The following is a 21910-nucleotide window of genomic DNA, read 5'->3' as shown; positions in this document are numbered from 1 at the left end:
ACACCTCCGGTCCGTTATCCAGGATGGCCAGGTACATAACCGAAGCTATCACAACCAGCAAGCAACGTCAGAATCAAACTCTACGCAGTATATCATGAATAGACTAAATACCTAAAGTAGATAAACTCCCATCCTTACTAAGTATATCCGAAGGCTTACATGCTAGAATGGCGTCATCCCTTGGATGGAGACGAACGTGAGTGGAAGAGAATCGCGATCGAAGGTAAATAATTAACTGGATGATGTGGAACAGAGATTGCGACTAGGTAGTCGCGGGAATCTATTGGCGCTACCTAGCGCCGATATATCCCAAATCCAAGTTCTTGGAGGTCCCATTGTTGATATCGATGTGGGAATCTCGGGTTTCCACCAAAATCTATATTCTGTCTAATCTATGGCAGGTGGTCATTACGGTGACTGCATATCTTCTTGGATCATTGGCTAAGGCAGAATAAGCATGGACCCGAAGAGAAGTGAGGCTACATCATGGCCTGATCACATCTGGGAGCAAAGATTAAGAACCCCAAGAGTCTAGAAGGTCACCTAGAGCTATACAAACAGCGGCCTACCGACACTCCTCCACTATGTCGCTATACATGATAAGGATGATCCGGCCCTGATGTGCAATGTAGAGGAGTCTTAATAAGGCTCTCCTATTCAAGAGGATAAATCCAGGCAATATCTTGAGAGTGGCTAGTATTACTGCACTATGGCTTTTATACGTCAAATAGATCTTGATTAAAGTACTATACGAACTCCTCATATCTTCTGGAGAGACTATTAGCATAAGTATCCGGCACTTACACGCCTTGCACGGGATATTCTCCTAGTCCTCGCAACTGGCACGGGAGTTGAATGATTGTTGGCATTTCTCGGGATGTCCGGTATTATCGTCGAGGATCGCTTAAGCTTGAAACAATGGTAAAGTATGGAATACATGCGGGAATTGTGATTCTTGGGCTGTTCATGACTTTTTGTGGAACATAATGTCTCTTGCCTGTTCTCAGGTTACATATAAGCTAAAAAAAATGGTATTACCTAGTTATGCCGTCGCTATCACGATCAAAAACGCATTTTCCAGCGGAGATATCGCCCAGGTCTTGAAGACCTTGAATGTCTGCAGGGACAACTCTGGATCCAGTGTGTAGGGGTGCTGCACGGGTCTTATATTGTCTATATATGCCAAGGAGGCCAGATGGTATCGATGCTTTTCAGACAACAGACTGATCCAATCTCATCAATGGAATTGGCTCAGTTCTCAGTCTAAAGGTAAAACCGCAAGTATAAAACCAGAAGGTTCCTACTGTATCGAGGAGGGGTTTTAAGGTTAAGTTCACTTAACATACTTGCTTCGTCACCTTAACTTCATACACCCGCACAAAAAAGCTATGAAGTCGCGCATGAGGTACAGTGAACCTTCTCAGGGGTCAAAAACAGTTGTTGTTAGGGGCGACTGCGTCTCATCGCGTTGACCATGGGGCATTTGAACCGTTAGAAGCTTGCATCGCGATTTGGTATCCTAGACGCCCTACCGACTACACACACGATCATTAACGCCCGGCGGCTAAGCGGAAAGGTAAACCAAGTACTTACACAAATAAAGTAGTGTAGTGGAGTATATAATGCAGATACCATTGACTGGGTAGCAAAAACTAACATAATCCGACTCCCATCCTTATATCGATTGCGACATGAAACGATATCAGCCTGGCTATAATAATCATTGCAAGCATGCGGATTTCAAACACTGCGTAAGGAGAGTCGTCCGCTTGTGACCTTTTGTATCCCGATTCTCAGACCAAACAAATTCACACAGTGCTGAAGCACGATGCCAAAACGGGGAGGGGATAACATTATCTATTTTTTTGGAAATAGAGAGGGATCTCGGCCCCGAGGATATATTTTGTTTGGACCTTTGTAAAGTACGTGGTAGAATTGTAGTCATAGATTTGTTCCCAGCTTTTGTAAAAAATACACCAGAAGCCATAAGCTCCGCCGTGCGTTGAATCGGGAGTAATGATATCTGGATTGGACATAACGGTGTACTGGAGATCATTTGTAATAAAACCGCCTTTGCTACAGTTCAGAAAGAGGAACTGTGTCCAAGAAAAGATCACATTGAAGCCGTGTGCGGTGAGATTGTCGATGTTGCTGAGGCCGTTGTTCCAGCTCTGTAGAACGAATGTTTTTGCGGACGAACTACACTTATATTGCTTCGAGAAAATTGCTACTAGGCTCCTCTGCCGGCTAATTGATTCACGAAAGTAAAGTAATTTTAAAAAGAAGTATGTAGGTTAAATCGAGTGTTGGTGAGGGTGAATAATTTTATCGGATGTGACGGGTCAAACATGCTGCTTGAGGTTGCGTGTTTATCATGTGTATCATTCCGCCAAAAGAGACTCCAATACCGGAGCGTTTGCTACGATATACCCAAATTACTTATATCAGGTGAACTATTTGGTAGCGCGCGAGTGTTTTTGCAAAATTGCAGTTCCAAGTATACTCTGTATGCCCAGTTGTTGGTCAATTTTTTTGCATTATTATAGGCCTGTAATTTCATTTGTTCCAAAATTACCGAATTCGTTATAGTAAATTACCAAAATTACCAAATCCACCATTATCCATTCAATGTTCAATTCTATTTTTGTTTACATCAAAGATGCTGTGCAATTCTATTATTATCCACGTTTCAAATTGTTGATACTCTTGTTTAATTTGATATTGAATAAATCAGATGTGATTGAGTTAATATTTAGGTAATTTTGAGTTCCCCATACCCTCCCGCAAACGCGGAGCGGATATGGGGCGGGCAGAGAATACCCGCGGTTATGCCGCAGCCTAATATTAATACAGCTTATCGCAAAAGAACTGTATTACAATTTTTATTGATCGCAAACCGAATCGATTTGGTTTTACGGAGCATATGAAGACATAAACCTAGGAGTTTAACTATAGGTACCATCCCATTTCGGCGACGTGAAGACAAGCAGAACGGAGATTAGGTAATAAGTGTGGTCGAAAACCAAACCCCAATCGGTGCCTTGGTTCTCAAGGTTACTTGCTATCTTTTGAGATTGTCGAGGCCACAGCTTAAAGCGCCGATGCGGGGGTATGTATCGGTAACTATATGTAAGCTATACCATGTTGACCTGAGCGAAAAAAAAAATTTTAAGTCTAGAATAATTGTCTGTAACAAGGCTCTTCTATGCAGGGGCGTAGGGCATGATCAATGCAAGTACAGCATAAGTCAATCATTCGATTTGTGTATTCTACTACAGACCGCTGTGAACCCTCCCCCCGGCGGCATCACTACTACGTACGGGGTATTACTTTGTATCGCTATCACTAGCGAAGGACTAGCTTCCGCTCCCTGGAGTTAGCCCACCAACGTAGTTCATCCCCACCTTTTAGTGTCACTCGCTCTTGAATCAGTCTAGCAGCTCCGTTATCCTGACATAGGCCAACCATGTATGAACGTCAGCGAGTTTGGCGTGCGTGCCAGGCATGCCGCAAGAGGAAAATCAAGTGCGATGGGGAACACCCGTGCCAAAGCTGCTGTCGCAACAATGCGCAGTGTATCTATGCAGATCTTAGCGGCAACGCCAGGCTTTTCGATCCCAAGTGCGTAGCCCCGTTGCTCCTCGGATTTGGCGCTTGGCCTGAAGAAAGGACTGACTGTCTGGCACAGATATATCATGAGCCTCGAAAGCAGAATCCACTCTATGGAGGCGCAATTGCGACCGCCGAGTCCGCGGCGGACATCCGAGCCTGTTCATCAATCTGCAGACGATCCAGCAGTTCCTCAGGCAAATGTGGACGCAACTGACCTCGTCAAGTTGACCATGGCCAATTCAGAAAAGCCAGACCAGAATCAAGGAGAGATTCCCCTGGAGACTCTGAGCTCCGCCCCAAACATGGCGTCGATTCTTACAGGCACCTTCGCCGCGGCACGAGAATCCCCCGCAGGACACCAAGAGGGGGTGCGCAACTCCGGAACGTTTGTGTTCAAAGGTGATGGGCAATTAGGCGACGGCAGGGAATCGGCGCGCTCGTTGACTCATCTCAAACCCATTCCTGACGAAGTGCGCACGCTCCTCGTCGGCCATTACTTCCGAGTGATACATCCCATCTTCCCCATTATTCCCGAAAAGGACTTCAGAGAGCAGTTACGGAGGAGTGGTTTGGGTCATGACGATGATAACAATCAGCTGTCCTTCTTGATGAATGCGCTCCTCGCTGTGGCGGTTTCCGGCCTCAAATCTACACACCCGATTTCCGAAGACCCTCGTCTGCGAGCGTACGATCTAGTGAATCTTGGTGATCTTTTCTATTCGTACGCTACGAGGGAAATCCTACCTTTCCAATCAAAAGAAAAACTCGGTCTGAACTCTATCATTGGTCACGGGCTTCTTAGTCTATATCTCGCCAAGACAGGCAAGGCGTACGAAGCGTGGGTGACTACAGGCCATGCCATTCGCCTGTATCAGGGCTTGGATCTGAGTGACGATGTTATACCCAGTCAAGATCCACACATGCAGCGTGGACTGTGGTGGTGTCTGTATGTCCTTGATCGCTCTCTATCCACTGCTCTTCTGAAACCTCTGGCAATAGATGACACAGAATATGGCTTGGAGGATAATTTCAAACCCCCAACGCATGATACAGATTCCGCAGCGGACTTTTGGTTCTCCGTCATTGTGGACTTCCATATCATCATGGGTCGGATCTACAAAACCGTCCGCTACATACGCAAGGCTGCCCGCAACTCCACACCGAATTTGGATGATAAGATCCAAGCTGACGTTCGTCGGCACGATGCAGAACTGGGGAATTATTTCACAGAAAAGGTACTGCCGTGGATAAAAGAGTCGCCCCGGGACTTCGAAGCCATTGCGCTGCAGACCATTGCATTATCCTCATATTACGCTAGCTTGATCCTCCTCCATCGAGTTTTCCTAGAGAAGTACACAGTGGCGGAGCCTGAGATGTTCCTTCGATGTGCCGAGGCCGCGTCCGGCTGCATTAAGCTTACGCCTCGTCTAATAGCGACCGTGCCAGGAAGTCATTTTCTAATTCAACATGGTCGTGCGCTCTTCGCCGGCGCAAAGGTTTTGTTACACTGTATACGACTGGCTTGGAACCCTATTTTTACCGCGAAAGCGCTGACCGACTTAGAGGCCGCCGTTAGGATGCTTCGCAATCTAAGCATACAATGGCCAGAAATTGAAACGTATCAGGCGTTGGTTCAGGAGGAGCTAAAATCCACAAAGGCCGAGTGTGAAAGACGCGACAAGCTCAGTGAAGCGTTTGGTCGTTTTGGAGAAGGCCCATCAAACATCACATTGTGCCTCGATGGACTTCCCGACCTCGATGCACATCTCTTGTTATCATTATCAGCGACAGATCTACCACGATGTCATTTGCGCCAGCAAAGCCATAGCCATAACAGCCTTTTTGAGTCCACGGTCCAACGCAGCTTGCCTTCGACCAGAACCCAGCATGAGGGATCACAAGAACCAGCGGCCAAGAGGCTCAGGAAAGGAGATAATGATCATGTAGACATGGGGATGATGGAACACCCCTCGATGGTTCAGGCCAGTTCCACCGTAGCAGCGGACGAAGACAATCCATTTCCCATCACTATGATAAACTCTCAACTCCCTGTTCTAAGCCCTGAAACAGGGACACTATCAGCCGAATCCGCCGCTAATGACTTTATGTCTTTTTTATGGGGAGATTTTGATCTAATTGAGAGTCAATAATGCCAGATAATGGCATAAATTTTGGCCACGAATCATTATTTTTTTGTGTCGGTATATTTTGGTTCTGTTGTTTCACATCCAACAGCTATATATGGGAAGGGAGTTGTCTATTCATCATTGTTTTAAACTTATTCATTGATATCGAGTGAGTACCTTGGGCTAAATTTCTTGCCAAGTGCAATATTTACGGCCTTCCATGTTGAATGGTATTCACAACCTAGTTTCTCATGCTGCAGCAATACTGCCACATAACTTGCATTCGCGACTGCTCTCGTTCCTCATCCAATCCTCAATGACATCTTTGAGCTGCGTTTCCATATTCTCACAGTAGAATTGCTCCTCGCGGATCAAGGCAGGTGTTTCACCATGCTCCTTCTCATTCTCGCAGTACCACCGTAGACGATCGATGCTTCCTACAGGTCGTTTCCTTTCCATCACAAGGCCTATTGTATTCCCTTGGCGACGGGGAGAGTGCGGAATATTGCCTGTGCTTTGTTAAATATTGTCGTTATCCAAAAAACCAGAGCAGAACGATCATATATTCCAAATAAATAGCTAGCAAACATACCCGGCAAGAGAAACATCTCTCCCTCTCTGATCACGACATCTCGGAACTGATCACCGTTTTCTACTATCTTGAGCAGCATGTCGCCCTTTATCTGGTAGAACCATTCCTGTGATCCATCGTATTCAATATATGAGCCGCACCATTCGTTTCTTAGTCCTACATACCTCTGTTTGGTTGACTGTAGGCATTCATACTCGTAAGACGACTTTCTTCTTAGCATAGACTCAAAACCCCAAGTAACTTACTATGGTAGTCTTTTCTTTTGTTCGGGCCACCAACTGCCATCAATATAAAGTCTTCTCCAGAATATAGGCATTTGTTATTAACGGGTGGCTGCAGACTCGCAGAGTTCTTCTCCAGCCAAGCTGTCAACTGCAGGGCCCCAGGGATAGGGAGGCCGTTGGTTGTATTCATAATTTTTGTCACTCACTCAAACCTCGACGAGATTCCTATCGTGTCCGGAGGGCGCGACGCTATCAGTGGAAGGCGAAGGTGGTCAAGTTATGATCAGAAAATTTCCTTCAAATATGATACGACTGCAAGATAGATGTAGCCGGTGCGGAAGAGGCTTCCACACTCGACGGATGCATCCGTTATTACCAGTCGTCGCAGCTGTGGCCACCTTGCCGGCTCAACAATGGCCGGGTACACCTACTTCGGATCGCTCCGTGCGACAAAGAATAAGTATGACTTAAGAAAACAAGACGCCCGTAAGAGAGCCATGAGATCTACTTTGTAGGTCCTATTAGTCTACACTCATATTCAACAACACGCCATTCCCAAATGACGAATTCTTGCGGCTGCCTTTGCGGCTCCTCAAGTCATGACTCCGATGTTGGTGGTGTTAATGGCAATACTGCGTCGCCATCTATGCGCATCGACGTCCACACCCACATCATGCCACCTGAACTGCCAAAATTCCCACCTTTGTATGATGATGTTTCGAGCGATAAGAGTCAAGAATGGATCACGCTGAGACCACACAATGACCAAAAGTCTCAGACGAACGGCATCAGTAACCCAAAAACACCGAAGAAAGTCGACATGTACGTAGGTGATCGATTCTTTAGAACAGTGGAAGCCAATTGCTACGATCCTGAGCTGCGAATTAAAGACATGGACGAGACTGGAATCGATGTGCAAGTCCTGAGCACGGTCCCAATTCTGTTTTCTTATGACAAGCCAGCGAAACAGGCCGCCTCTATGGCCAGATATCTGAATGATCACATCGCTTCAGTATGTCGGGAATATCCTCAGCGATTTATGGGACTGGCAACAGTTCCTTTGCAAGATGTCGACGCCTCAATTGCGGAACTGCACCGTGCAAAGAAGGACCTGTGTTTAAATGGCGTGGAGATCGGGGCTGAAATCAACGGGCGGAGTCTGGACAGCGCGGAGTTCGAGCCATTCTGGACGGCATGCGAGGAGCTAGATTTTCCTATTTTTGTGCACCCCTTAGGGTACGAGTGGGAAAAGGAGAAGAAGAGCCGGTGGAAGCCGTATTGGTCTGCATGGTTGATAGGCATGTACGTGATTCTGTTCAATCTGTCCGTTTTCCCAGCAAAAGTAAAGACAGCTAATGATGCTTTCTTCTGTAGGCCGTGTGAGACTGCTCTCGCAATGCACGCAATTCTCTCTTCCGGCGTGTTAGTCACCCATCCAAGGCTACGTTTCTGCTTTGCGCATGCTGGTGGAAGCTACCTTCCACTGCTGGGCCGTATTCAACACGGCTACAACTGCCGTCCGGACCTTGTGGCACATAGCGCGCGGGGCGTCTCGCCAGCAGACTTCTTCAAGCAGCACCAGCCTAACATATGGCTGGATAGCCTGATGCATGACGCCGACCTGGTGGAGTATATCTGCAGGAAAATCGGTGTAGGAAGGATTGTCTTGGGCAGTGACTATCCGTTTCCGCTGGGGGAGATGCCGCAGCCTGGGGAGCTACTATCTACAGATTCGCAGATTCAGAAACTTTTGTGCGCGAAGAGTAGAGAGCGCATTATGTCGAAGAATGTACTAGATTTCTTAGGCATAGATAAGATACCTGCCTAGAATACATAGCCCGAATTTAATCAACTTGCAAGCCATAGACTACCCATTCATCTTAGAGTGTATCAGATGTGGATCAGCGAATAACAGAGAAAGTCCTTCGAATGCTTCGCGGAACCATTCTTTGGATTTAATTCAACACTCAATTCAGTCGACAACTGCTACTTCCCAGGTATCTTCAAAGATTCCGTTATGTCAACGCTACCGCGGGTTTAAGGCTGTGGGCCAGTCTACTCTGTGAAGCCAATCGGAGCTTCAACCGCACCATATCTACTTAGTAGGGTGTCCAATTACTTGGAGCATGTCATATTTATTGGCGCTTTGTCTCATGCCAATACAACTTATTAGGCATCTCTTTCAACCAAACTAAACTATAAAATACCGCACCCATGGAGACTCTTACCAAACTATGGCAGCTCAACACTGAGCAAAAGGCCGATGAATTCTTGGCCAGTCAGCGCGAGCCGATCCGTCTTCGCAATTTTGTGGGCAACGAATTCCTACACTGCGCGACGTCCAATGAATGGATTAATTCGTTTAATCCTAGAAATGGCAAAGTCTTCGTACAAGTTCCTCTAAGCGACTCTACAGACGTGGAAGTGGCTGTCGAGACAGCCACGAAGGCGTTTCCTTCATGGTCGCAGACGTCGCGAAAGGCAAGATCTCAGATGTTGCAAAGAATTGCCAGCATTATCAGCGACGAAAAGGAGCTTTTCGCGGTCTGGGAGAGCATTGACCAAGGGAAGACTCTTGCTCGCGCGCGAGTGGAGGTTGAGAGAGCTATTGATAACTTCAAGTAAGTAATCTCCTTTGACCAGGATTCAATTCCTAACCAGTGATCAAGCTACTTTGCTACATACATCCTGCACGAGGAAAGCGCCGCCCGTTATGTAGATGGGTCACCTTCGGTCTTGACATACGAGCACCGATCTCCCGTGGGCGTTTTCGGACTCATCACTCCATGGAACATGCCGCTCTATCTTTTGACCTGGAAAATTGCACCTTGCCTAGCTTTTGGCTGCGTAGGAATTGCAAAGCCAAGTGAAGTGACGAGTATTACCGCATTCCGTACGTTTTGGGTGACCTTTCAGTCCGTTCCATTGTGAAAATATTAATTTGTTGAAGTTTTGGCAGAGGTTTTCAAAAAAGCAGAACTGCCTTCTGGGGTGATGAACATAGTTTTTGGCGATGGACCTGGCGTGGGATCTGCCTTGGTACGCTCGACTCGTGTTCGTGGCGTATCATTTACTGGTGGCCCAGCCACAGGAGTCCAGATTAAACGAGACACCGCTGAAGATATTGGGAAGCACGTATCGCTAGAGCTGGGTGGAAAAAACCCAGTGCTGGTGTTTGACGACGTCGATATACCTAACGCCGTGTCTTTGGCAGCCCGTGCAGCTTTTGAGAATAGTGGCCAGATCTGTCTTTGCGGGTCGCGTATCTACGTTCATCGTCGCATCTACGACAATTTCATGTCCGCATTTGTTGCTTATGTCGAGAAAAACTATCGATTAGGGGAGACGATGGGACCTGTCGCCTCTCTGCAACATTACCTCAAGATCAGGTCCTATCTCCTGCAGGCTCGAGTGGAATCCGCAAAGTTCCACATCGGCGGCATTCCTTCCGAGGAACCGGACGGCTACTGGGTACCCCCCGTTATTCTGAGTGGTATTGACACAAATAGTCAAGTGATCCGTGATGAAATCTTTGGACCAGTTGTCACCGTGACAATTTTTGACAGAGAAGATGAGGCCATCGCACTGGCAAACGACAATGTCAATGGCCTGGCAGCTATTGTCATGACAAACGATATATCAAGGATGCGTCGTGTTGGCGAAAGGATTGACGCCGGACTGGTGTGGGTGAACTGCTGGCTTGTGAGAGAACTAGGCACAGCATTCGGAGGGCTCAAGGCATCTGGGGTTGGTCGAGAGGGTGGTGCACATAGCCGAGACGTTTTTACAAACCTGCGGACGCTTCATGTCCCCTCCGCCTGGTAGAAGAAGATACGAGACTTTTCCGCTATTGGTCACAGGCTAGCGGAAAACTACCGCGAAGTTCACCATTGTTAGACCCGGCGGATGCATCCGAAGGCCCACTTTTATGTATTAGTTTTTAAGGGAATTCACTCCTATTCATAGAAGCATTATATACTTTGGTAAACACCCTGGGTTTTCACATCCTACCTTAAATCATTTCTTCAGGTATTATTCCGATTGTCTTCGTTTTATATTACCGATCCAAGTCAACATGTCATGCACCATGCATCCCAATGGCGTCCCCTATCTCCGTCCAGCCGGCAACGCCCAAGGCCTCGCTAATTATCCGCATGCCAGAACGGTTACAGCCGGGCATGGAGCTTCTTATATCCATATTTCGGGGACTTCTTCGCGTCGCGGCGATGGATCGTTTGTAGGAGCTGAAAGGTCCCACGACCCCAACGGCAACACCTCTCTCAAACTCGACATTCGTCTCCAGACAGAGGCCGTCTTGAAGAACATAGCAGCGATCATAGACTGTGCCACGGGTGGTAAAGCTGGGATGCAGAATGTGGTAGAAGTTACCGTTTTCCTTACGAACATGAAAGACGATTATGCTGGGATGAATGAAGAGTGGAACAAGGTCTGGCCAGACCGCACGATGGCGCCGGCACGCACAACTGTGGAAGTGAGGGCATTGCCCCGGGAGGAAATCCTGGTGGAGATGAAATGCATTGCCTGGCTCGCGGGGTGAGGATGGTCAGGCAGGAGGCCAAACGAGTTATTTTTGCGATAGAGCTATCATAAAACAATAAAACATAAAAATACCCATGATAATCTTCATTTTGGTGATTCCATTGAGTCATGTAAATTTTCATCATATCTCCATCAACATGGTCATGCACGGCCAAGACTAGTTTCTGTTACTGAGAGTAGCTGAGACAGATTCACGGCGACAATCTACCAGAGTGGATTGCACGCGGTTCCACAACGCGATAACAACAGCAATGAGTCCTAGACCTGTGGAACTTGGTACACTTGGATACTAGTATTGATTTTCAGCTTCGCAATAAGGACCAACTGTCAGCCACGGATTGTTAGATATTGACTTTGAAGGGTACTAGATAGCCCATTTAAGTAAAAACTGAACGGCACTAAGAATAGTTCCAACTAAGATTTTTGAAATTCTAATATTCAGAAAAGAGAAAGAGAAGTATTCATACATATATATATGTGTGTGTGTCTATGTGTGTGTGTGTGTGAAGAGATTGAGTCGATGGACAGTATAGACAATTTTGGTAGTAGTATACGTCCAAAACATGGGTTCACATTAGAACCGGTAGCGTATATTTATTTTTGAAGAAGAGGTACGAACACGAGGTTCTATAAAGACCTCATCATTGAGAATCTAGGCAGCGTGGTCTCGATCGGGTTTGAACTAGTGTCAGTGAAAGTCCATAGGGTAAGCACAAGTATGAACTTCGCGCCAAGGACGAAAGTCTTACTAAACCAAAGGGTTTAGAGCACACTCGATGGTCTGGTAATGATTGCTAACACGGAAATGTCCGAGGCGGAACTGTCTCCGGCGGCATTCTTACAGCATTTCTTGAAACCGGTTACGTCCCGACACGATTGTTGTAAAGTGTAAGTTAACCTCCGTTTCTTGGGTCCACAAGGATTCGAGGCTAGTCGGTGGTAATCACTACTTACTAATAGTGCCATTGTATAAACTGACTAATGTCCAGCTCTAGCTTCTGGCAAGTGTCAACGCTTAACCGTCGACAGGCACTGACTATCGTCTTCAAACCCCGCAGCATTCAAGATCGGAAATCGTCAAAATGGAAAACCACGCTTTACGCCAGCATGTCCCATCAGCAAACATCCGACAAGCCTTTGCAGTGGCCATGTCAGCCATGTACGCCAAAGAGGTCCCTTTATATGGCGATTTGCTTAGTTTGGTTCAACAAAGTAACCAGAGAGTACTTGAGAGCGATCCAAATCTTCGCCAAAAACTCAGTACTACTGATAATCTCGACAGAATCCATTTGGAGCGCCACGGAGCCATTCGTGTCGGCAAGCCGGACGAGCTGAACCAGGTCCGACGCGTCCTACAGGTCATGAATATGCTGCCTACTGGATATTATGACCTTGTACCGGCCAATGTCCCTGTGCATTCGACTTGTTTCCGAGCACCTGAAATATCTGAGCTCTCCAAAAATGCTTTTCGCTTGTTTGTCTCCTTGCTCCGCCCAGAGCTTATCAAGTCCGATGAGGTTCGTCAACGTGTTACCAGTATCCTTTCCCGCCGGAGTATATTCTCCGAAAGGATGTTTGCGCTGCTGGCCATATATGAATCCAACGGTGGCCTTGTCGAAGCTGAAGCTGAAGAGTTTGTCCATGAAGCAACGAGCAGCTTCCAGTGGCACAACTCAGCCGCGGTATCTTGTGCCGAATACCAGGATATGTTATCCGAAAGCGCTATCTTGGCCGACATTGTTGCCTTCAAGTCGCCGCACATTAACCACCTGACCCCACGAGTACTGGACATTGACGCAGTCCAATCGAGTATGCGAGACTGGAATATACCGGTCAAAGATTACATCGAGGGGCCTCCAAAACGGAGATGTCCTATTCTTCTTCGGCAGACTAGTTTTAAAGCGATTGAGGAGCCAATCAGCTTTCCTGTGGAAATAACAGAATCTGCAAGCACTAAGCAATTTGTCCCAGGCAGACACAAGGCACGCTTCGGCGAGATTGAACAGCGAGGTGCGGCTCTAACGGCGAAAGGACGTCAACTGTATGATTCGCTTCTGGCAGTAGCGACCAGGGATTCTATCACAGCCGGTGATAGGACTGCGTTCTCCCGGGTCTTTGCCAGTTTCCCAGACTCTTGGGTGGAAATGCGCGAGCTAGGACTGGCATGGTTCCGCTACTACATTAATCCCAACAAACTTCACGCGCAGCCTGAAGCGAAGCCATTCAACTTGAGCCAGCTGATTGAGGATGACATAGTCCGCTACGAGCCCATAGTCTACGAAGACTTTCTCCCTATAAGCGCGGCCGGCATCTTCCAGAGTAACTTGAACAAGAACAGCGATAGCGCAACCATATACTTGGACTCCTGTGACGACTGTAGTAAGTGTGACTTTGAGAAGGCTCTCGGGGTTGGAGTCGCCGACGAGATGCTTCTATATCAGAGAATTCAGGCGGAGAGCATCGACCAGTGTAAGGCTTGGGTTGAAAAGGCTTGCGGAGGGTTATAGAATTGCTGGTATTTTTTGTTCGCAAGCATAAAAAGACAAAGCGAATTAAATAAAACAAGAACTGGGCAGTCTATCTAAGGCTCTGAAAAGAAAAAACAAAACTCGATTTGACTGTGGCTTACATCGTCTTTTATTGAAAGAAACCTTGACCTTCTAGAATAAAGGCATTGTCTAACTCTAAGAGAGCCTTTTCAAGCTCGTAAATTGATGAGTAACTTGCCCATTGTCTTCTGACCACTGAGCGCATCCTGCGCCTTCTGGACATTCTCCAACTCATATTCTCCTCCTAGCCGCATATGGATGGCTCCGTCTTCGAGCAACGTTAACAACTGCGTGCTTCTCTCCACAAACTCCTCTCTCTCAACAATGTATTTTGCCAATGTTGGCCTGACCAGCTTTACATTCTTCTTGCTCAAAAGCAGAATGGAGAAATTGGATACCACGCCGCTACTATTTCCGTATGAAACTAGTGTGCCCTTTCTCCGCGTGCAAGCCAGGTCTGCGTTGAAAGTGCTTTGACCAACGCCACTGAAGACGGCATGACATCCCTTGTTGCCAGTCAATCGCATAACTTGTTCTTCCACGTTGGTGGTTTTGTACAGGATGACGTGGTCACATCCGTTTTCCTCGGCGACTCTGGCCTTTTCCACGCTGGAGACCGTCCCGATGACAGTAGCACCAAGATACTTGCACATCTGTACTAGGAGGCTTCCAGTCCCACCGGCTGCAGCTTGCACAAGGATGATCTGGCCACTGTTCACTTTGTGCGATTCCTGGACCATGGTCCAGGCAGTGAGACCCTGAAGCATGACCGCGGCTCCTATCTTGGTGCACACTGATGGAGGTAGTTTCATGACACCCTCCGCCGGGGCGGCTACATATTCGGCAAAAGTGCCCTGTGTAAAGACTGCGACACGGTCCCCAACTTCCAACCCGTACGATGAGGTGACTTTGGCGCCAACTTTAACAATCGTTCCGGCACCTTCACGGCCAGCAGTGAATGGCACCTGCACGTCATAGACACCGGTGCGCTGGTAGATATCGATAAAGTTGACGCCGGAATAATGGATTTCGACAAGCACATCGGTGTCTTTGGCTGTAGGCAGGTTCAACCCCGTGTCAATGACCATATTCGCCGGATCACCCTGTTGATGAATCCGAACGCCTTTCATAGTCGGCGGTAGAGACATGCTCGTGGCTGGTGGCTCGTTACGACGTCTGTGTGGAATAAGTTACCAAGACGTTGATGTCGAATTCCTACTAGATGATAGTATAGATGAATTCAGTCACCTAAAACAGACTACTAATAAAGTACGACGGATATATGGTACCATGTATCTTGCGGGCTGAGGGTAGAGGCCGCACCGAGTGGAGCTGGTCTCGGGCAGATCTGGCCATACACGGGTATTTCCGAGCAGCTCCACAGATTAGCCAGCAAGACGAAGCACAAGCGCCCACGCGTACGTGAGAGTTCGGCCGCTATACCGACTTTGATTATTATTGCCGAAGGTCAAATCCAGTATGCTTAGTTTGATCTGCTATCACTGGATAATATAAGGCTATATCAAGAAATTGAGGATCTAGCAAAGTAACAAAGATTACAAGGCACGTAAAGTAAAGATGGTTCTTATTTAATGCTACTCAGTGGTGATTCTTGGTCCTACATGAAATTTGAAGCGTTCAAATGGTGTGAGAACCAGGTTATATCATAGACCTGTCTGGCAATAGCCGTTCCTTAGTGGCCCTGTCCCATTCACTTTATGGAATGGACCATTCACGGGTATATCCGGGGCGCTACCGCTTCTCCAAATGGCTGCTTTTGACCGCAAAAATCACCACGGAACCTACCTCATACACTATAGTGGCCTGAACCTTTGTATTTTATGGATAGTGTATTCCAAATCATAAAAGGTGATTCAAAAAAGTCCCTTTTCGCTTTCAAGATCTTAGTCCTCGAAAAATCGATGAGACAGACAATAACACTGCTGTAGTGTACACTAATACGGAGATATCGCAGGCCGAAAGGAATTCCCGTGATTCATTATTTGATCGTGGAAAGATTTCAAAGTAGTATACGATGTGACCTTGTTTTGTCGCACGAAACGACCAAGTTTAGTTACGAAATCAGGAGAGACGCTGCTGGATCCACGACATGAAAGTACCTGATCCTCGCTCCTGCTCTTCTTCCGCTTGTCCCCCCAGGCCGCTGTTCATACATCCACCACCCTGACAGCGGCTGAATTGTATCAAGTCCAGCCTGTTCAGTTGCGGATAGAACACTATACACAGCTGGTTCAAGCAAATCATAAGGACTATCTTCGTACAAGGGCGGACTATTATGGTACCTGGTGCCATCCCGCATTGCCCCGCTCGATGTAGCCTGAATGCCGACAAGTCCAGCTAACATCATGGTCTCATATATTGTTCCATTGTCGTCAACGGTAACTGGCACAGAGGCGAAACCGGATGGAACATCTTCTGTGTCAATACATCGGGACAAGCCGTCTTCCAAGTTCTTTGCACAGCTCCGGGCTTGAAATTCGGGTGAGGAGATGGGATAGATTGGTTCTGAATAAAGAAGTCTTCCATCAACATCCCAGAAACAGAAAACCGAGACCCAGCCACCAAGATAGTCTGACCCGCTGCCCATGGACTCCTTGTGGGCGCATCTGCTCCAGAAATCCAGGACATCAGGTGAGGATGGATTATCAAAAGAGACAATGAAATAATTCAGAACAGGTCGAAGGAGCTGAGCAAATCTTGCTGGTTCATCACCCAGTTGATAGAGCTTGTCAAGTCTCTTAGCGAGTTTCTCCCAGTCTTTTTTCTTGCCTAGCAAAGTAACGGACGGAATCCCGCAGTCGATGCTAATTTGGTACGAGAAATATTTCTGCAAGGTTCCCATCATCAAAATAGCCGTCACGACAGTATCCGATGTGGTTGTAGTACTGAAATTTGGCATAATCCATGTCCGAAGCTCTTCATCTATGATGTTCTCTTCGATCAACCTGGTCATCTGCAAGGCCAGTGCGCCGAAGTCCACAGTATGGATCGTCCCTGTAGTCTTAATGTGCAACTTCTTCTTTCCTTCGTGTGCGACAAACAGGGAGCGAAGCTCCTCTGCATGGGCATTGATAAAGAAACTGAGCTGCGTTAAGATAGAGAACCAAATGTCTTCAGGCCGTAAGGTCAAATGGTGATGGTGGCTATAGGCATGGAATACAGCCCAAACGAAGCCGTGCTGAGAGGCAGAGATATGATTCTCGCGAAAGAATCTCCGAGGAAATGAGCTCTGGATGACCTTTTTGCTTTGGCGCTGTTCTTCCGGACATGAGTGAGCGAACAACTCCTCCGTCCTAGACACGCTGGGGTGGTCCCATTTGCGAGGAGGATGTGCTGCTGTTGTGAGCGTGACAGGCATCTTGTTTAGGTGTAGGCTCCACCTAAAGTCGAATACGAAATATATGGGAAATCGAGATTCAAGTATGGTTCTTGTCCCTCCTTTATACCTTTTGATCTCGGGATTTCTTAACAATGTGCGCGTGAAGCCAAGAGCTTTAGAATGAGGCCAATGGCCGAAGCACTTACTCACTAATACTCATCAGGCATAAGGCGATTATGCAAAATTCTTGGATAATCCCCGGTTTGTTTGAGGAGGGAGGGGGTCTGTGTCCAATATTCCTTGCTCGGCGGTCACCAGTAAACCAAGCAGTAGTTTGTCGGTGGCTCTAAGGTCCTTGAACTGAGCCACTTTCATATCAAGAGCCTGGCTCTCAAAATTCTATTGACTGAAGGTTGTCGATAGAGCCGCGTCGAGTTTAAAAGCTGCCTTCGTCCGCCTCTCGTGCAGGCAGCAACACAACTATCAGCCATCTTCGTATTCATTGCGGCTAACGCAAATTAGTCAATATAGAAATGGCCTTGGCAACACCCATAAGCGAGCCACCTCATGATGTCAACTTCTCTAGCTGCCACTTTAATCCAATGGCCTGGCTATTTCCTGGAATCTCCCCAGTATCTACTATATGTCGATGGAGAGACATTATGTACCCTTTCGCCACGGCGCTTGACCGAACCAAGCCAGACTAACGCAATCCGTCTATATAACCCCGCAAAATTAGTATAATGGCGGGGTTAATCCTCTTCTGGCGATGCTTAACTCTCCCGCTACTCTCATTACTCGCAACTAAGATGGAGATGTCTTTCCAGATCAGCCCGGATGGAAGCAATGAGAAGCAGCCACAGGAAGACGGGATCGACTCATCAAGGCCAGCTATAGGGTCTGACACACTCGCTCCTTAAATGATGCGGGCCATACTAACCATTAATTTTGGATTGAATGTGACACATCTGACCACAGATGAATACCCGAAATATGCGGCATCGTCCGCAAGTCTAGCGGGTAAACGCAATCCATGTTCAAATTTGGGACCATTGTACACCTTCCCATATCTGTAAGGTGTGGCCTAATGATTATGCTATCGCCTCTGTGGATACTCTACTCCAGGTAAGAGCTGTATTGTGTATTAATTATTTTGTGTAGACGTTGGTCTTGATAATTGAGAGTACGACCAGGGCTTGAGGACCTATCAATCATTTATTTATCTAAAATCTTAACCTCCATAGTCATGTAAATACCATATCATTCACTTTCACACCGGGTATGTACTCTGGTATCACCATTTGCAGTTCCGTGTACCAAGGTTCCTACCTGAAACTTATAATAAGGTGTTTGAGATCATTTTCCGGTTGAAGCTGCAAAGGCTTCTCGTTGGTTTTCTAGTCCCGATGTGTAAGTTCGACAGTCTTGACACATTCAATGCATATTTCAGCCAACTTTGCTTAATAGGTGGTCTGTCCAAAAATTAGGGTCTAGATATTGGTCTAACGTAAGAGAGGATCACTGGCGCTACAGTAAGTACCTCTAATAAAAGTGAGTTGAGGATAGCAATTTCGCCCATTCGGGCATCATATACGAAACCTTTCTCATGATCGATTTATTACACTTGTACGTCAGGCCTTCAATTAGGACTTTGAAAATTCTTCCATGGCCCCGCTACTTCCCTTTAAAATGAAAGTATCCTTACCAACTGTTAGTGCATCCCTGGTGGTGTCCCTCGAGTAGAACCCTTGGCTACAGATCCCCTGAGATGCGATAGAACTTGGACCGCCAGTCAGACTTGAAGTATGACCAAATACTCGACAATAATGGTATGAGCTAGAGTACATAGCAAGACAGAAAACCAAAATGAGACAGTAGAGTTCACCCAATCCGAATTATCATCTTCGAATATAAAAATATGCATCACATACTTGGAAGGCCTTTCCACAAACAGCCATTTACGCCGACATGGCAGGTTCTCCATCTGACATCGTGCAGGCTAGCCTTCATGATGAAAGCTTTGGTGGCTTGCCATTCTTTGATCTTTCGGAATTGAATCATGGAGCCAGGAGCCTCTCGATGAAAATATTCCTCAAAATATGGCTTGATGACAACTTTTGGGTTTCAGAGAGTAGGGAGAACAAATAGTTAGGGAACTAAGCCTCATGACTAACTCTGTGAGATATCGACTGAGTGAGCTCGGGGTCGCTGAAATTCTGCAATTGATCAAGAACTGTTCTCGATAACCAATTAGTTCCATATACTCAACTCTACCTGCCATGCTTCCACCGACATTGCCCTGGATAATTTCTCTCATATTCACGAGATGCTTACCACCTAGCCATTAAATGCTTTGACCTTGCAGAGAAGTGCATTTTCGGTTTGCCTATATTGAAATGGGGACTCAGAACATTGGAGTTTAGGAGAATCGAATGCGGGATCACGTTGAGTCATTGATGGCCGCCATTATTATTAGAAATCTTCAAGTGAGAAAAAAATGACACCGGTATACGACGATGAATTAGACAATAGCGTTTTCCATCTTTAGTTTTTGCTCCACGGTTGCTATCGCTTTTTCAACTGAGTCACCAAAATACACCACGGGAGCCGGCATTAAATTGTCTAACATCTGAAGACAAAGAATCTCTGACCAGGTATCATATGATAATTCCTTGACAGCAAAGTATTACAGACTATTTTTTCCGACAGAATTGCTACTTAAATATTCCTATTGGATTGTCAATTTTGGGTCTAGTCTCCACCACTGACAAGAATTGCTGAGTATACAGGAGATTTTCCGTGCTATGAAGTTCAATTCTCAACAGAGGGATCATTGCTGTCCACCGTCCTTCCCTATGAACGGTCACCATCACTAAAGGGTGTTATAGATAATAATTAGCGCAAATATGAGGAGACAGCAACGGGTCACTAGTGTCGATTGCCAAGAACTTAGTAGGCTCATCATGGCACTTGAAACACTCGGCGCCGGATCAGGGTCCATGGCGTGGAACTAAATAACAATCCACTCCGTGGACTAAATGTTTTCGGAATACTTGGCAGATCCTCCATTCCCATCAAATACCCGGCATCCTGTATCGGCGAGGCAGAGATTTAGCCTTTACTTGTCTCAGATAAATAAACCGCCGATCAATTTAGCACTGATACAGACGCTTATTCCGCCGTAGACCCTGAAAATCTAAGTTAGGACCCCGTTGGTCAAAGCTTACCATAGACAGTAGCAGTAGAGCCCGTGCGAACGTAGCAAGGTCTAGAAGGATGGCTAGGGGCCCGCCCGTGGGTCTTCACGGAGCTATACCGATGGAAGCTCATCATATAATTGTTCCACTATCAAACACAGGAGTCTCGAAACAATATTTGCATGTTCTCATAGTCCTGTCGATATCGACATTTGTACTTCACGAAAGCTTTGCGCATGTCTAAGTGATCTGCCTCAGACGTATCTGGGAGATATCAACATACGAATTGCGAATTATTGGAATATCCATGTTAGAAAAGGACAAAAGCCCGGGTTAGTTTGATAGGTAGACTTGAATTCCCTATTCGTGACCATATCGCACTATTCCTCTCTTGAACGAAGCTAAACATGTAGACCCTCCAATGTTACATAGCTCGGCTAGGGTTTGGGTTGTATTTGCCGAGTCTATGTACTTGGAAGTCTATAGCGGTGTGTGAGTATACCATGTCAAGTTAGACAACATGAAACGATCGTCGGCTGTTTGTTGATTTTATCCTAAATTGATCTTCCTTTGTTCTATTTAAGAGATAGATACCGTGGCAAACTTGAGCAACAGACTTCTCTTCTCCTTTCTTAGCTCCATTGTCAATCACAACTTCAATATGAAGCAGTTCTCTCCAAATTACCTTCTCGCCCTTTCGGCGGTCGTTGGACAAGCCTTAGCTGTCCCTAAGCAAGGTATCTCCGAAGACCTTTACAAACGTTTAGTTGAAATGGCCACTATCTCCCAATCTGCCTACGCCAACCTGTGCAATATTCCGTCAACCATTGTCAAGGGGAGAAGATTTACAATGCTCAAACTGATATCAACGGATGGATCCTCCGCGACGACAGCAGCAAAGAAATCATTACTGTCTTCCGTGGTACTGGCAGTGACGTGAATCTACAGCTCGATACCAATTACACCCTCACCTCTTTTGACAGCTTACCTCAATGCAATGGCTGTGAGGTACATGGTGGATACTATATTGGATGGATCTCTGTCCAAGATCAAGTCATGTCACTTGTCAAGCAGCAGGCCAGTCAGTATCCGGACTATGCGTTGACCGTGACAGGTCATAGGTATGCACTTTAATCTCTTGTACCATTATATGATAGTCACTAACTCTATGACAGCCTGGGAGCATCGATGGCAGCACTCGCCGCCGCCCAACTATCTGCGACATACGACAATGTCAACCTTTACACATTTGGCGAACCGCGCACCGGCAACCAGGCCTTCGCATCGTACATGGGTGATAAGTTCCAAACCTCGAGTCCTGACACGAACAAGTACTTCCGCGTTACTCATGCCAACGATGGCATCCCGAACCTGCCCCCGGCGGAGCAGGGGTACGCCCATGGTGGTATAGAATACTGGAGCGTTGATCCTTACAGCGCCCAGAATATGTTTGTCTGCACTGGTGATGAAGTTCAGTGCTGTGAAGCTCAGGGTGGACAGGGCGTGAATGATGCGCATACTGCTTATTTTGGGATGACCAGCGGAGCTTGTAGCTGGTAATCGACCGGCCTGCCGCAAACGAGGGAGGATAGTAGAGCCAATAGAGGACCATTTTGACAAGAGTGTGTATATCGGTATACTCTTATTGCATTCTAAGGCTACGCTTGAGTGTGAAATCAATACTTCTACCTATATGTTTGATTGCGTCTT

At 46.7% G+C, this 21910-nt stretch overlaps 9 protein-coding genes across 9 annotated transcripts; 6 read left to right on the top strand and 3 right to left on the bottom strand.

Annotated features, from left to right (window-relative positions):
- Window positions 1-3466: 3466 nt before the first annotated feature.
- N7469_002366 (uncharacterized protein) lies at window positions 3467-5762 on the top strand (the record flags this gene model as incomplete). The annotated part of the gene is made up of 2 exons (XM_056641286.1): window positions 3467-3621; window positions 3689-5762. The coding sequence occupies 2 exons, from the start codon at window positions 3467-3469 to the stop codon at window positions 5760-5762; spliced, it is 2229 nt and encodes a 742-aa protein (XP_056503780.1).
- A 225-nt stretch (window positions 5763-5987) lies between these two features.
- Window positions 5988-6744, bottom strand: N7469_002365 (3-hydroxyanthranilate 3,4-dioxygenase; the record flags this gene model as incomplete). Its single annotated transcript, XM_056641285.1, has 3 exons — window positions 5988-6247; window positions 6331-6486; window positions 6576-6744. The coding sequence occupies 3 exons, from the start codon at window positions 6742-6744 to the stop codon at window positions 5988-5990; spliced, it is 585 nt and encodes a 194-aa protein (XP_056503779.1).
- Window positions 6745-7113: 369 nt separating this feature from the next.
- Window positions 7114-8382, top strand: N7469_002364 (amidohydrolase family protein; the record flags this gene model as incomplete). The annotated part of the gene is made up of 2 exons (XM_056641284.1): window positions 7114-7856; window positions 7929-8382. 2 exons carry the CDS (start codon window positions 7114-7116, stop codon window positions 8380-8382), a joined length of 1197 nt encoding a protein of 398 aa, XP_056503778.1.
- Window positions 8383-8768: 386 nt separating this feature from the next.
- Window positions 8769-10379, top strand: N7469_002363 (aldehyde dehydrogenase; the record flags this gene model as incomplete). The annotated part of the gene is made up of 3 exons (XM_056641283.1): window positions 8769-9175; window positions 9224-9447; window positions 9505-10379. The coding sequence occupies 3 exons, from the start codon at window positions 8769-8771 to the stop codon at window positions 10377-10379; spliced, it is 1506 nt and encodes a 501-aa protein (XP_056503777.1).
- A 250-nt stretch (window positions 10380-10629) lies between these two features.
- Window positions 10630-11112, top strand: N7469_002362 (RidA family protein; the record flags this gene model as incomplete). Its single annotated transcript, XM_056641282.1, has 1 exon — window positions 10630-11112. The coding sequence occupies one exon, from the start codon at window positions 10630-10632 to the stop codon at window positions 11110-11112; it is 483 nt and encodes a 160-aa protein (XP_056503776.1).
- A 1084-nt stretch (window positions 11113-12196) lies between these two features.
- On the top strand, window positions 12197-13621 carry N7469_002361 (uncharacterized protein; the record flags this gene model as incomplete). The annotated part of the gene is made up of 1 exon (XM_056641281.1): window positions 12197-13621. One exon carries the CDS (start codon window positions 12197-12199, stop codon window positions 13619-13621), a length of 1425 nt encoding a protein of 474 aa, XP_056503775.1.
- A 191-nt stretch (window positions 13622-13812) lies between these two features.
- N7469_002360 (quinone oxidoreductase family protein) lies at window positions 13813-14811 on the bottom strand (the record flags this gene model as incomplete). The annotated part of the gene is made up of 1 exon (XM_056641280.1): window positions 13813-14811. The coding sequence occupies one exon, from the start codon at window positions 14809-14811 to the stop codon at window positions 13813-13815; it is 999 nt and encodes a 332-aa protein (XP_056503774.1).
- A 926-nt stretch (window positions 14812-15737) lies between these two features.
- Window positions 15738-17042, bottom strand: N7469_002359 (DUF4419 domain-containing protein; the record flags this gene model as incomplete). Its single annotated transcript, XM_056641279.1, has 1 exon — window positions 15738-17042. The coding sequence occupies one exon, from the start codon at window positions 17040-17042 to the stop codon at window positions 15738-15740; it is 1305 nt and encodes a 434-aa protein (XP_056503773.1).
- Window positions 17043-20861: 3819 nt separating this feature from the next.
- Window positions 20862-21760, top strand: N7469_002358 (lipase family protein; the record flags this gene model as incomplete). The annotated part of the gene is given in 3 exon segments (XM_056641278.1): window positions 20862-21029; window positions 21044-21321; window positions 21376-21760. 3 exon segments carry the CDS (start codon window positions 20862-20864, stop codon window positions 21758-21760), a joined length of 831 nt encoding a protein of 276 aa, XP_056503772.1.
- Between the last annotated feature and the right edge of the window lie 150 nt (window positions 21761-21910).

Source organism: Penicillium citrinum (assembly GCF_028827155.1).
Source record: "Penicillium citrinum strain IBT 23319 chromosome Unknown utg000002l:1.0-3833315.0:1.0-3834789.0, whole genome shotgun sequence".
NCBI classification, from domain to species: Eukaryota; Fungi; Ascomycota; class Eurotiomycetes; order Eurotiales; family Aspergillaceae; genus Penicillium; species Penicillium citrinum.
Note: the sequence above shows the minus strand (reverse complement) of the source record. Positions and strands in the feature narration are given on the sequence as shown.